The sequence below is a fragment of the Cladophialophora bantiana genome (assembly GCF_000835475.1).
Source record: "Cladophialophora bantiana CBS 173.52 unplaced genomic scaffold supercont1.12, whole genome shotgun sequence".
NCBI classification, from domain to species: Eukaryota; Fungi; Ascomycota; class Eurotiomycetes; order Chaetothyriales; family Herpotrichiellaceae; genus Cladophialophora; species Cladophialophora bantiana.
This window is the reverse complement of record NW_015971586.1, coordinates 872244-886490: the sequence shown is the minus strand read 5'-3', so window position 1 is coordinate 886490 and position 14247 is coordinate 872244. Positions and strand designations below refer to the sequence as shown.

Sequence of the window (14247 nt, the reverse complement as noted above, 5' to 3'; positions counted from 1 at the left end):
ACGAATCCGAATCAGTTGCGTATAGTGGTCGACACTCGAGTCGAGAGCCTGCGGGCCGAAGTGAGGTGGAGTGACCAGGCGGTGTCAACGACAACGGAGAATCGCTCTAGGAAGGGGATATTGTAGCGTTGAGCTGATGGCCGTCGCAATGGCAATGAGGACTCGAGGGGCTGGGTAGTGATTGCAACCGGAGACTGCGCAATATGGCACAGGCAGATGAGATGGTCGAGGTTGCGGAAGGCAGGCTCGATTCGACGTAAGACTTATTTCTTGGGGTGAGGGAAGGACAGGAACGGAACTGGACGGGGACGGGCGCCCGCAACGGAGAGGACAAGAGCACACAAGAGAGTGACTCTGATGGATTGAAGGACTGTGTGGCGAACGCTGAAGCGATGTGGAAAAGGACAGGACAGGACAGAGGGAGAGCAAGTCAGAGGATGAGGATGTGGATGAGGATGCGGATGAGGGGAGAAGAGGGAAAGTGCTGGATGGGTTTTTTGGTAGAGAGAGAAAAGACAGGTATTGGTATTAGTGGAGGTTCTGGGCGCAGGCTGGTGAAGGCACAAGCACACCAGCACAGGGCACGACGGTGTCTAGTTAACCTGCTCACTGCTCACTCGCTTATGCGGTGACGGTGAAGCATAGGGTTGCGTAGGGCTACTCTCTGAGCACAGCGACTGCCCTATAGGCAACCTCTGCTGGATGTTTGATCCTCTTCGGCCCCTTCCCTCGGTCTCTATCAAAACGCACGAGGGCTTCGACATCTTTTCCTTTCCGGGAACTATCCTGATCCTTTGGTTGTCGGGGACGGACAGAGTAAGCATCGTGGCCGTCTTCACACATGGTTCTTGAATTCAGGGAGGCAAGGGGCGGAGGTCGCGAGCAATAGGTTCGCTGCTAGCTCTCCTGATGGTTTTATAAAGCCTCACCAGCCTACACCAACCGGACGGACAGCTGTTTGTGATTCATGTTGCAGTCGCCGCCTACGGAACAACAAATGATGCGCCAAGAGATGTTGCGGGCGGTAATGGGCCTCTTCTGGCCAGCGTCACAGGCTCCCCTTGGCTCCCTTGGCTCCCTAAGCTTCCTGGGCGGGCCTAGTTCCGCCTCACCAGCCCGGGCGAGGGGGAGAGAGCAGGAGAGGCCAGGGAGACGGCCAGCTGGGTGGCACCGTGGCACCGTGGCACCTAACTTGCTCCACTACGCTTGCCTAAGCTGAAACCCATGTCTGAGTCTGGTACTTTGGTGCTCTGCCGCACTTGTCGCCTCTCTGCCCGCAAGTTCCTCCATGAAACTTCACCAGCAACTCCGTATTCCGTACATTCCACCAGCTCTGCACTTTGGCCATCAGCACTGCTCACCCCTCTCGTAATCGACAATCAGTCGACCTTGTCACTCTGTTCTTCAACCTTCACTGCCTTCATTAACGCTGCTCCAGTCTTTGCAGCGGCCCACCTTTACGCTGACAAGGCCTGGAGCTCTCTCAGCCGTCCTGACAAGTGCTCTATCATATAACTTTTTTAAGGGTGAGAGAGATGGGATAAACATTGACGCGTCTCAGAATGCATGGCAGCCTTGCATCGGCAGAGAACTCGTGTCTTGGTTTACCTACTTCTGGCCACCGTGTGTCGCGGTTTGTGCGTCGATATACCGAGTAGACGGCAATCCTTCCAGTCTTTGACTTGTACGAGTAAACTCGGTCCCAGAGCAGCTTGCCTTCCCACCAATATTAGTGTCACCCCTCAATCCTGAGAGACATTCTGGACACACCATCCCCATCTCGCTCCTTTCCCAACATTCTTTGCTGGTGGCGTTCGAGGGTGGTCAGCCGAAATTCGGGTCACGTGCTGTTGCAATGGCTCAGGGACGACTTCACTCATCACCCTTCTCGGCCAGGGGCAGTCCTAGAGGTCGTCGCACCGACGACAGTCCATCCAGGCAGTTGCAATGGGAATTGGAGCGTGCCCTCAGTCAGATCCATCTACACGAAATCGAGCGTTCAAAGCTCCACGCCTACCAGAAACGCCAACAGCAGGAAGAGCTTGATGCTCTAGAGTCGGCACAGGCGGAGGTTCACCGGATAGAGCTCAATGCCGCAAAAGCCCAGCATGAGGTTGTGCGCAAACAGGCCGAGGCTGTTCTTCAGGCCTACATTCAGCAGGAGGAAGAGGACCGTCGCAGACGTGAAGAAGAGGAGCGAAGGAGATTAGAGGAGGAAGAAAGTCAAAGGAGGGCCGAGGCGGAGGCAAAGGCACAAGCCCATGCCCGGGCCCAGGCACGGAGACGGGCCGAAGAAGAGCGAAGAGCCCTCGAAGAGAAAGAGCGCCGTGAACGGGAAGAGCGTGCCCTCCAGGAAGCGGAACGTCAGGCAAAGCAAAAGGCTGAAGCAGAGGAAAGAGAGCGAAAGGAGAAGGAAGCGACAGAGCAAAAACAGCGAGAGGCCAAAGCCAAAGCTGAGCAAGAAGCTGCGTTAAAGAGACAAGAGGCTGAGAGGGCCGTCACTGCAACCAAAGTTACAGTACCACCATCCACCACGCCCGCCCAAGGCAAAGACACCAGTCCAGCTCCAGAGGTAGAAGCACAACATGCCAACTACCTAGTTCTCCACAAGAAGCTCAAGAAATTCCGTTCAGACTTCTGGATCGCGGCCAAGAAGGATCCCAGCTTGAAGCCCCATGTAGGGGACATGCGGCGGGCGATTCGCACTAGCGTAGGCCAGTTGACCGATGACAAGGTTGGTAACAAAAAGGCAGTAAGTTATGAGGACACCCTTTGATTCAGAAGCTTCCCAGACTAACCATTGCAGCATGAGCGACTAAGGGCTACGTTGCATCAGGCTCTCAGGGAGCGACCTTCTCCTCCAGTATCTGTCAGCGAATACCTACCGGCACACCTCAATCTGGGCGACAATGGGACGACAACGATTCCGTCACTGGCGTTGTACCTGCTTTCCATCTTCAGTAAAGCCGTTATCAGTGGTTTTGTGGGTGAGTGTGCTGTCAACCCCAAGGCGGCCGAACCCATTGGTACACTGGTTGCTCAGATCTTCTCCATGCCTGAACTACAATTTCCGCGCAACGTCCCATCCGCCGCCAGTCCATCCCAGCCTACAAAGCCAACCAGTGTCTCCTTGATCCCCATCCTCATGTGCAAATTCCATGCCACTGCGCCGATTCTTTTCGGCATCTCCGGGCGCGAATCCACTGCAGCGGGCAAACACCGACTCGGCTGGCGCCTTGATAGAATCACGGATGACCCCGATTCGAAAAAGGCCTTTGTGAATGAAAACAAGCACTATGATCGTCTAACAGGACTCGGTGTGGGATACGCGTCGATCGCTCTCCGGAACTTCTCAAAAGCAAAAGTCTCCAACCCCTGGCCACCAGTGCATTATTGGTCTAGTCTGGCGCATATTGCCAATACGCCTCCACAAGAGGTGCAGACCAGCCATCTGGTATTGCTGAAGAGCATGCTCGAAAACAATGCAATTGACCGATTCGTGTTGTTTTTCGGAGCCGCGGGCATTGCGGCCTTAAGGCAAGCGGCGGTTGAGTTCCCGAGGACGTTGCCAAGAGAATTACAAGAAAAGCCGGCGACAAAGACGTTGGTGTTAATGGTTGAGGGGTGGAAGAGGGAGAAGAACTTTTCGCTTGTGTAAAGCGCACGAGATAGAGCACGCACTGGCATTGTGACCTCAATAGCAAGGGCAACGGGCTGCCTAGGCCCGAGGGAAATGAGCACCCAGCGTGGATCTCACAGCATGACCAGGCTATCGCGCGGACTCTCATGAAGATGTGCCATGCCACAGATGACTCGAAGATGGCAAAACCCCCATAGGGTGTGCAGCTGAGAACCATCTTTCGATTCACCAGCCTGAGAAAACGCACGGACACAAGAGGGAGTCGATCTTCTTGATCTATGGTATTGCTCTGGCCTGTCCTCTCGACTCGGCACAGCCTTCGTGGTTGATGCGCTTGAAATGAGAAACCCTTAGATTGCCAGCGCCCCAACCCGGCGAGTCTCGAACCCCTTCTGCTTCAAGGGCGTCTCTAGGGCGCATGGAAGGGGGGATGATGGCATTTGCCTCTCTGATCTGTCATGACAAGGCTGAAAGGGCCCTTTTTCGCCACAAAGAAAAGAAGCGGAAGGCACACGTAAATATTATTCGATGTTGGATCTAAAAGAAGGCCTTTAGCCATCATTACTCTCTACATAGCATTGGGCCTCCCCTCTCTTCTCCCCTCTTCGGCATTTGATTTTTGCGCGACAACTCACCCAGCGGGGTCCCCGTCATGTACTAGGATTCCCATGCATGCGCGTTACGTTCTATAGTGAGTTCTCCGCACATCCAAGACAAATAGTCCATGACCCATGCAAGAAACAGCACAGCAAGGTAAGTAAGCAGGCGGCCGGGCGGGTGGATAGGGTGTTACCTCGCATACGCCGCTTGGATATATATGTAAGAAGCCAAATCCGGGGTGATGCTTTGCTGTGGACTGATCAGGTACAGAGTGCATACTGTAAAGGCCCCCCCCATCTTGCACCTCTTTCCAGGCTGTGAGAGACTTGGACAATTCGTCCAAACTGTGGCCGATCAGCAGGTTGATTGCTCGATAACGATGACGGCGGCGGCGGCAGGGATCTCGCGGCACGAGTTCTCAAAGCACGACAAGACCCTCTCGTACCTCGACGCCGGCCCCAGAGATGGTCCCCTGCTTGTCTTCATCCACGGCTGGCCCGCCGTCGCAGAGACGTGGAAACTCCAGCTAACCACCTTCTCGGCCCTGGGCTTCCGCGTCGTCGCCCCAGACATGCCAGGGTACGGGCAGTCTCGGCCCAAAAGCCGGGAGAAGCGCGACTACGCTTTGCAGGGCGTCGTGGAGCAACTAGTCCGGTTCCTTCGGCATCTGGGACGCGGCGAGGCCGTCTGGGTCGGCGGGCATGACCACTGGGGCGCGGCCGTCGTGTGGGCACTGGTCGCGCACAACCCGGAAGTCTGCCTGGGCGTGGTGACCATGGGCATGCCGTACCGCACACTGGAGATGGGTGTTCGGGAACTCGTCAAGTACGCCAACCGCGACCTGTACCCGGAAGAGGAGTACCCACACGCGCAGTGGGCGCACCAGGTGTTCTACGAGGAACCCGACAACTACGAAAAAGCCGTTAAATTGTTCGATAGCGACATCGAGCGGTTCATTAAACTTGTCTATGCTCGTCCCGTGAACGCCGAGCTGGCCAAGGACAAGCCGGCGGCCACGGCCAAAGTGCTCAAGGACGGAGGGTGGTTCGGGGGCGCCGAGTCGCTGCCTGAGGCCGACGGGGAGGACGAGGAGCCGGGCGAGAGCTTGCTGGACGAGGACACGCAGAAGAACCTGGTCAAGGCGCTTTCCCAGGATGGATTCTGGGCTCCGAGCGCGTACTTCCTCAACCACGACGTCAACCTGCAATGGTGCGAAGACTGGTCCATCAACGAGGGCGTCATCTCCGTTCCCGTGCTGTTCGTCGAGACCCTCAACGACCCCGTGGCTGGCACGTACAACTCAACCATCTGCGAGCCCATGAAGAACTACTGCAGGAAGTTGACCACTGTGAGCATCAGCGCCGGCCAGTGGGTGGCACTGGAGGCGCCCCGAGAGACAAACGCCGCGATTTTGAGGTGGATTGCGCGTGAGTTGCCCGAGGACAGGGCGTGGCCTGGGGGCAAGAAGAATCCGTTGAAGAAGAACGAGTAGATAGATTGAGCACTGAGCGTACGGCGTCGGTTCGTGCAAGAAGGGGGGAGATTCTTATTTGGTCAAACGGCCATGACCAGGATTTGCCGGGCAAAGGAAAGGAAAAGCAGGAGCTATCTTCTATCTCTTTCAATCCATCTGTGACAGCACACATCGCCGCGTGGTTCTTTTCCCATAGAGAGATACCGTGCCGTTGATTTCTGCTTGGTTCGTAACGGTGACGACACCCATTTAAGCTCGATCTCGATCCATAGAACTATGGCGGATGCCCAGCAATTTGTTTCCAGACCTCCACGTCCCCTTCGCCCTGGCCAGGTTGCCCGACATGGTAATCCGCCTCCATCGGTCCATTTCACTAAGCTTCACGATGCCGCTCTTGTTACCGTTGAACACCATGATCGAGTGATTAGAGCTGTAGGTCTCCCACGGTTGCGATCCGTATGCAAAATTAATAGTCGCCTCAGAAAGTCTGTCTGCAGTTTCCTTCATGTCTGGGTCGGCACCCGGACCTGCAACGGCTGGTAGTCTGCAGAAGAACGAGTTGTCCAGTGCATGGTAGGCATACCCGTTGAGGGGGCTTTGGCTGAATGTGTCCGCCTGGTCGAATCTGTAGAGGCTGATTGGCGGGGATGCGGAGGGTTCTTCTGCGATGGTGAAGGGCAAACCAGTGAAGATGCTGTCGGTAGCCATATCAACGAAACCCTGGAGGCACGTCTCAGCAGGAGATGTTGCGGAGATGGCATATGCATTCATCAGTTCTTGGGCCAGCTCGGCGTTTGGGAATGCAGATTTCACCCGGTCTGCAAATTGTTGAGAGGACCAAGTTCGCCATTGGGTGACACCAAACAGTGCTGCTTCATGCGTGGTAGATCCCGCAATAATCCCCTTAACCCACGGCGCGAAGGGAGCAGGGCCTGCAATAGGCCTGTTACCATCTTGGTAAACAAACCATTTGTCGTCCCAGAGTGGTGTTGCCAGCCGAGGTACCATCAACCGCACAATCTCCATCGAGTCCAAATTACGCAAAGCGGTGAGTTTTTCCTCGGCGGATGCAGAAGGCGAGACACCCGTGCTGGCAACAAGCTCATCGAAAGTCTCTTGAGCCTCTTCAGGCTCTGGAAAGTCTAGATTGGGACTTGACAGTATGATACCTCTCTGACAAACCGGTACGTCTGATCGTAGATGAGCGAGGACCGACCACCCGCCCGCAGATTCGCCCGCGATGCAGGTATTGGATGGGTCACCGCCGAAATGGTGGATGTGCTTTTGTATCCACAGAAGGGCGACTCGTTGGTCATGCATTGCCATGTTGGAAAATGGCGTCTCGCCGTCGGCGGAGGCTTCAGCTCTAAGCTCCTTTGACGTCAGGAACCCAAAGAATCCCAGTCGATAATTCATGGCCACGAAGATAATGGGTTTCCCTTTTTCCAAGGCGTGCTTCACAAGATAATTTCCATCATATTCAGAATTGCCATCTCCAAAGATAAAGCCTCCGCCGTGAATCCACACCAGTACGGGTAAAGTACCATGGTTGCCTTCGGGAACATAGATGTTGAGCCTCAAACACCCAAACTCGTCCAATGGATACTCAGAGCTGCGTCGCACACCCTCGTACAGGTGCGCCGTCTCCGATCGGTTCACCGTGTTCTGAGGACATCTGGGTCCGTAGCGGGTTGCGTCGAGGACACCACTCTTCTCTGAGAGGTTGATGAGCTTGGACTGGCGGAATCTTGCCGGAATTGTCGCATACTGAATTCCCAAGTAATTTGCAACTTTGTGTGCTTTGTTGACGAACCCCTGGACCTGTAAGTTACCTATTTGGACCGAGACATCGTGCGTTTGCTGGACTTGGCTGGCCATTTTACGAAGTATCCCGGCGATACGAGTGGCAAGCAGATGCTTCGGTGACAGTCTGCTATGCCTAGCAGAAACACGCAAGTCGATCGACGTCTTATGCTGACACACAAGCCTCGTCTTCGCCGGGGGCCAGAGGTGCATTTTCACCACCATCCAGTGATCCACATTCCCAGACCCCACCTCCGCATCGAGTGTTCGGCAAGTGAAAAGACATGGAGCTCAAGCCTACTATGTATTTCGGCGACGTTGTCCGTCAAATGCGATTTCCAGGGGACCCTGCTAGCGTACATGAACGAGATTCCCTCCACCATATCTCACAGAGAGTAGAGGAAGAAGAACATCAGGATTTTTGACGAGCAGAGCCGTGGAAGTGAGTATGAATCCGGATCGTACCTGGTGAAAACTCGGTAGGAAGTCGGAAGTAGACTGCGGCTGGCATATTAATGATTCGCCATATCTGTTACGGTGGATTAAACGGCGGTCGGTGCGCACAACCTTCACTGCTGTCGAAACACAACTTCTGACCACCTTGAACGTCCCAGTCGCCGACTCACCCCCTTTGAAAGTTCAATGCCTCGTTACTCATCAATGCGAACAGGGCGGAATGAACCATGTCCGTGACTGTTCATGGCCGCAAAGGTAGGTTTGGCTCTGAAGGTACTTGTGCACAGATCAGCAGTTAACAACCATCCCTCCCCTAATATCCGAGTTTGCAAACATATACGGCTTCCACTTCGATGGACACACGGCCGAATTGATGACAGTCGGGGAGATGTTGGAGCCGACCGCGTCTGTCTCGAGGGAGATACCAAGAAATGCCCCAGGCAAATCGCCGCACTTTGCCAAAGCTTTCAGGACTTCAGCTTCACGACGGCAGTGGCTGCATATACGGGGTCAGGCTGGACTTTGGTCTCGTCTCTCATTGGCCATTGCCGAGTCGCTTGCACAAACTGGCAATGACTGGGAAGGACCTCGTATTGAGCCGTGAAGAAGCATGTGGCCTGCAGAACGCGGGACTCACACTCTGCGCGCTGGGAAGTTCGTTCCTTTTCTGTTGTCGGTACGGCCGCGAAGTGGCCATCTTACAGCAACAACGGCGGGATGACTCCTCCGGAACCGAATTGCTCAGGATGATTCATGCAGGCCATTCCTTCAAGATCGACGACTGCTCAATCCGGCCCCGACCTCTCTGGCGCTTCGACAAGGCACACTCGGATTTTAGGTTTCTTCCGGCCCCTCCGCCTTCTTACTGTGTGCAATTGACAGCAGCCGCCGACAGCCTGATGGACACGGGAGATGGTCTAGGATATATCTGGAGAGATGGTCTGCTCTTCCTGATGCTCAATAATGCTTGCCTGCCGATCAGACATTTCAGAACTGTGGACCATCCCAACACAAAGACTTGAGAAGCATAGCTCCAAGACAGCAAGCTCCAAGAACGACCAAGATGTCCACCGCATCAAGCAATCCCCATGCAGCCTTACAAGGTTACCTCGACCCAACTCACACTTCAGACCTGCACGCAGAATGGATTAACCATCCAACCCCATGGCCTTGGGTCCTAGCGAGCGTCACACTTTCTATCATCCTAGGTTTTCTAGGAGTCCAAGCATCATACAAGTCTTGGGAGCCAAAGGCCCGACGTTTCAGCGACAGCGATACCGCAATCCCCATCTACCCGCCCACAGACCCGAAATCCTACCTACCACTCCACCAGCGAGGCTTAAGCTCCGCCAGTAGCACCACTATGTCGTCGCTGGACGAGAGGAGCAAGTACGGCGGCCTTGGCCGCTGTGCCCTGATCACCAGCATCATAGGAATAGGATGGTCGACTATCCGCGCGGGCGCTTTGCTCGCGGTTCTGACACAAATCACAATGGGGGAAAGGGGACACACGTACCCGGGTATCATCAACATTGTCATCATGTTTACATCGGTGCAGACATACCTGGGTAGCCGCGCCATGCCCCGGATCCTGTACCTGCTCATCTTCGTGGACCTTTGCGCCATCTATGCGAGTCTTATCCTTGGGCTCCTTTCCTTCATACACAACAAGGACACGTCCTACCAGGAATTTGCGGTCCGCGGTGGACACTGTCCGTGCATGCTGGGCTACAAGACCGGTCACAATATGAAGTCGTGCGCCACGTTTGCACAACCTCTACCTAACCTCGTCGGCTGCGACTCGAAGTACCTGTGGGCAAACAACACCGTCCCAAGCTCAATGGACGCAGAGCTGATGCCGTATCCGAAATCATGCCTGCTGTCCAGCGACGCGACAGGAGACAAAGACATCGACCCCAACATGATGACCTATATGGTCCTCGCGGAAATCATTGTCGGTGGCGTCGGCCTGCTCTACGGGCTCATTGTCCTGTTGTTCTCCTCGCGCTGGATCTGGGAAGTCCTCAAGCATCCGTCCGAGCTCTTGCAGGCTTTGACCCTAAGCAAGAGGAAAGGTCGCGCGCAGAACTTTGGCTACGATAACATTGGCGTAAAGGCCAGAAGCCACAAAATGCCTGGTCGCGCCATCGGCATGACCGTCCTGGCATTCATCGCGCTCCTCATGTTCGCGGCGGTGACGATCGTCGTGCACGTCCTCGACGAGACCCAGCCAATCAGAATGTTCTACATGGATTCCTTTGGATTGCCGGCCAACACCCTCGGCGATGGGACAGCCACTGCCGATGGAGGGGCGAGTTGGAGCGATTGCTTCGTCGTGGACACACCCGTTTCGACGGATGGGGGCTTCCACCTCTGGTGGGCCGTGAGGCAGAGTCGAATATTGCGCGCTCTTGCTCTGGCTTGACATTTTGCACGTATTCTGTATTTCTCTCTATCTTGAGGTAATGCATGTGTGGCTCGAATTCCCTCTCTCCTGGCGCAGCGGACTAGGCCTGCCCGTTGTCTAGCAGTCCGGCGGTGGCTATTTGATTTTAGGGGAGAAGGCGAAACATAGAAACAAAAGTGACCCAGGCGCCGGTGGTACGATACATGTAGATATATATGTACCATAGAAGGTAATAGTTATTCTAATCCAAACAACCCTAAGACAACAAGTAGGCTTTAAAGGAATCCGGAATCCCAGCAGCAGCCTCCTCCTCGCGCGAGATGGTCCTTCTTCTTCTTCTTCTTCTTCTTCTTCTTCTTCTTCTTCTTCTTCTTCTTCTTCTTCTTCTTCTTCAAGCGCGTAGAGAGTCTGAAAGGCAAATAAGTCAACGGCCATAGCGACGTAAGCAGGCAGTGTATATTGAATCTCGGGATGAGACGATGAAGGGGAGACTTGTTGTCTTCATTCATAATACATACACGTAGTTTACAGATGGTATGCTAACTTCTTTGCTCGGATCTTTATCTGACCTTGCCACTCTTCCTCACCACCGTCTTCATGCCCTTTGGAGCGAACTTGGAATATCGTCTGACCGATCTCTTGCCTTTTGTCGTGATACCCCCCTCTCCTGCCATAAGTTCTTCATTCCATTCTCGCAGGGTCTGGAGTTCTTCGTCTGTAAGGTCTCCTTGGTCATCTCCATCTGCTGGCGCAAGAGATTTTGATTGCTTTGGCAAAGGGCGGTGAGGCACATGAGTCGAGGTAGGAGTCGGAGTGCGTGTCTTTTGTGGGATAAGAGGCGGGTTCATCTCGTCCTTGTCGAAATCCTCAAACGTGAAAGTCTCAACACCGCCGGATGACTTCTCACGCCTGATTCGGCCAGGTCGAGACGTCCTTCTTGCCGCCTCGTGACTTCCCAACTCATAGTCGTCCCTCCCTGGAAGCCTCCCCTCTTTAAAGGCCCTCTCCATCTCTTTCTGTTCTTCCATCTCCTCTAGTTGCTCTTCATGCATCTTTTCCATCAACTCCTCCGCCTGCTGCTTCAACCGCTCCTTACGCCCTCTCGCCTTCCTCGCCTCTTTTGTATCTTCACCACCAAGTCTCAATGACCTTGGTATGCGTGTTTTAGCACCCAAAGCCCACAGATCGCCCCATTGGCTCTTTCGCGCGTCACGGTAAGCTTGCTTTGAGAATGATTTCGGGACGGTCCAGCGTTCAATCTTCCCCGATGGTGTACAAACGTCGAGTATTACATGGCCACGACGTTTCATTGGCGCAAAAACCATGCGCGGGAGGTTGTGTGTGGAGGGCAGCGTCGAAGGAGATTTGTCTGTGTTAGTGAATAGGGAGGGAGCATCGGAGAGATTAGTCGCAGGAAGGATCTCCTCAAACCCATTTGAAGAGAGACGAGTCCAGGTCTGATAATCTTCCGCCGCAAGCTGTGGGTCCGGATGGAGAGGGGTAGAGAAGGCGTCTTCCAGCCCTCGCCAGGATTGGACTTGTCGCTGACGCAGATCTTCTCCTTTCATCACCGAGATGTAGGAGAAATCTACGTCGTCGTGGTTGCGATCCTTTGCCCCGAGAACACGTTGGAGGTAGCTGGGCCGTATGTAGCGTTGCTGGAAACTGCAAAAGTCCTTCCGACCCTTTGAGACACCAGGGATTTTGTACATCGGGCATTTTTCATGATTCGTACATGGCGCGACAATCATACCAGTTTCTCGCGTGTGGACGTCTTCGGCGTCAGCATGCATCTTGCTGTACCCTGTCATTCGCCCCTCCGGGACAGCAATGTATCTCTCCAGAAGCATTTCCCTCGCGCCAGCTATTGCTTCAAAGCCGCGCGGAATACCCTTTTCAATCAAAATCAAAACGCCGCCTTCGGGGCTGAGCATTGACCAAAGATTCTGCACGAGTTGCTTTCGCATCCAATCTTCTTGCAATCCAAATAGCGTGTGTGGTGCGATAATCACGTCGAATTGTTTTCGCTGTTGTGCAGGTCGATCGTCTTCTAGGGTCGGCGAGTCGCGGGTATGTACGTAATCGGGTAGGCGCGGGATGAAAGTTGTATTCTCGAGAAGCACGGCCGCCCGATGTCTCAGTGTGTCTGAACCTGTCAGGACAACGGATTTCGTTGGCGGGGGAGGAGGCACGGGATCACGATCAGACGAGTGCAATGAGTTCCAGTGCGCGTCGACGATCTCTCGCCAGGCGAGGATACCTGCACCGCCTGCGCCTGCATCAAGGACGCGCGGTCCGCCGTCCTTCGCCAACAGATTGTTCAGCCATGTAGTGCCTAGTCGTTTGCGTGTCTCAACGATGACGGACATGATGGCAGCGTACGTGGGCGGCATGATGGTCGTGATGAATGCGTTCGCCTCCATCTCACCCATCAGGTGTTGAGAAGCATCAAGCGGGATGGGAAGTTGAGGCCTCGATCGTCCCGATCTGGGGGTCAACGGCGAGTCAGGAAGGCCGGGTCCTCCAAAAGTCTTTTCGCACATCTCTTTGAGATGCTTGTTGGAGAAACTGCTCATGATTTTCTGAACCGGTTGCACAAAGTGTTCTTGGGAGAGAAGGACGCTGCTAGGCGCAGTAGCGAACTTTCCAAGCTGGGTGAATGGGTGGTATCGCATGCTCGGATCTCGGTCATCATTCTCATCTTCCTGCTCCTCCTCCGCCAGCTCCCGCCCACCGTCTTCGACAATCTTGCCGTTGAGCAAGCGAGCTATTTCCGCGGCTCTTTCCTCAGGGGACAACAAAAGAGTTGGATCCTTCTGGGCGGCCATTCCGAGGCCAATCCCTCCTTGCGCAGGCTTTGGGGGGGCGATCCCGGCAGATTCCCCTCCTTTGACGGATTCTGATCGTGCAAAGACGGTCGGCTCTGGGTCGTAATCGATTGGCTCGCCTTCTCGGTCCAACAGCTGGTGTTGAATCTCCACGACAGTACTTGCCTCTTCCTCGTCGAGGAACTCTTCATAAGACGCTGAAATAGGATCCCCATAGAGTCGCTTGTACATCTTCAGTTCCTCTTTCCCGAGAGCAATTGAAGGAAGTCTGTCTCCGTATATCTGCCTCGCTTCGCGTACGATCTCTTCGGGAGACGCTCCAGACGCTCGCAAGCGTGCAAGCGGATCACTTGTACCATCGACCCTATTGTGCAGGTCTATTTGCTCGTCTGGAACAATATCTTTTATGACCATATGTCCAGCTCGATCTTCATCAATTGCTTCATTCATAGGCCGGCCCAAGGCCTTTTCCAACTCTTGCAATACCTCCAGTTGTTCCGGGTCGACGTCAACTGCAGATGTCTGTTCGCTTTCCAATAGAGTGGGTCTCTGCTCGAACTCCTGGGGAGAATGCCGTTGGAAAAGTGTAGATTTCCTGGAGAAGGATCTGAGATGTTGGCGCGGTGCGAGGGTCCTCTGCCATCGCAGGGGTAGCGGTGTTGATCGATTCTTCAGCGTGACAGGCGGGCCACAGAACCCATTTTCGAACAGGATTTGAAGGTCCTGCCGACAGCCATGACACAACCCTGAAGCCCTTGCCCGAGTAAGCATTGCTCCTTTGATGTACAGTCTGGTGGGCTGTGGCATGGGTCGAGAACGGATCGCAGAGAAAAAGTTGCAATATACGAGGTTCCCCCGTATAAATTTCCTTGGCGACAGACTCAAATGCCAACCTTTTCTTCCAATCATGCCTCTCTTAAAGCGGACTTTGATTAATTAACAGCTGCAATATCCCATTCAGGTAAAGCACCGTGGAGCTACTATTAAGGGCCATCGACATTATTGAGTAGTCCATACTCGGCTCGTCGGGACACCGCCT

At 54.3% G+C, this 14247-nt stretch overlaps 5 protein-coding genes across 5 annotated transcripts; 3 read left to right on the top strand and 2 right to left on the bottom strand.

Annotated features, from left to right (window-relative positions):
• Positions 1-1855: 1855 nt before the first annotated feature.
• Positions 1856-3658, top strand: Z519_08224 (uncharacterized protein; the record flags this gene model as incomplete). Its single annotated transcript, XM_016765952.1, has 2 exons — positions 1856-2752; positions 2807-3658. The coding sequence occupies 2 exons, from the start codon at positions 1856-1858 to the stop codon at positions 3656-3658; spliced, it is 1749 nt and encodes a 582-aa protein (XP_016617997.1).
• A 961-nt stretch (positions 3659-4619) lies between these two features.
• Positions 4620-5732, top strand: Z519_08223 (uncharacterized protein; the record flags this gene model as incomplete). The annotated part of the gene is made up of 1 exon (XM_016765951.1): positions 4620-5732. The coding sequence occupies one exon, from the start codon at positions 4620-4622 to the stop codon at positions 5730-5732; it is 1113 nt and encodes a 370-aa protein (XP_016617996.1).
• A 231-nt stretch (positions 5733-5963) lies between these two features.
• On the bottom strand, positions 5964-7592 carry Z519_08222 (uncharacterized protein; the record flags this gene model as incomplete). The annotated part of the gene is made up of 1 exon (XM_016765950.1): positions 5964-7592. The coding sequence occupies one exon, from the start codon at positions 7590-7592 to the stop codon at positions 5964-5966; it is 1629 nt and encodes a 542-aa protein (XP_016617995.1).
• A 1444-nt stretch (positions 7593-9036) lies between these two features.
• Positions 9037-10398, top strand: Z519_08221 (uncharacterized protein; the record flags this gene model as incomplete). Its single annotated transcript, XM_016765949.1, has 1 exon — positions 9037-10398. One exon carries the CDS (start codon positions 9037-9039, stop codon positions 10396-10398), a length of 1362 nt encoding a protein of 453 aa, XP_016617994.1.
• A 542-nt stretch (positions 10399-10940) lies between these two features.
• On the bottom strand, positions 10941-14015 carry Z519_08220 (uncharacterized protein; the record flags this gene model as incomplete). Its single annotated transcript, XM_016765948.1, has 1 exon — positions 10941-14015. The coding sequence occupies one exon, from the start codon at positions 14013-14015 to the stop codon at positions 10941-10943; it is 3075 nt and encodes a 1024-aa protein (XP_016617993.1).
• Positions 14016-14247: the final 232 nt, after the last annotated feature.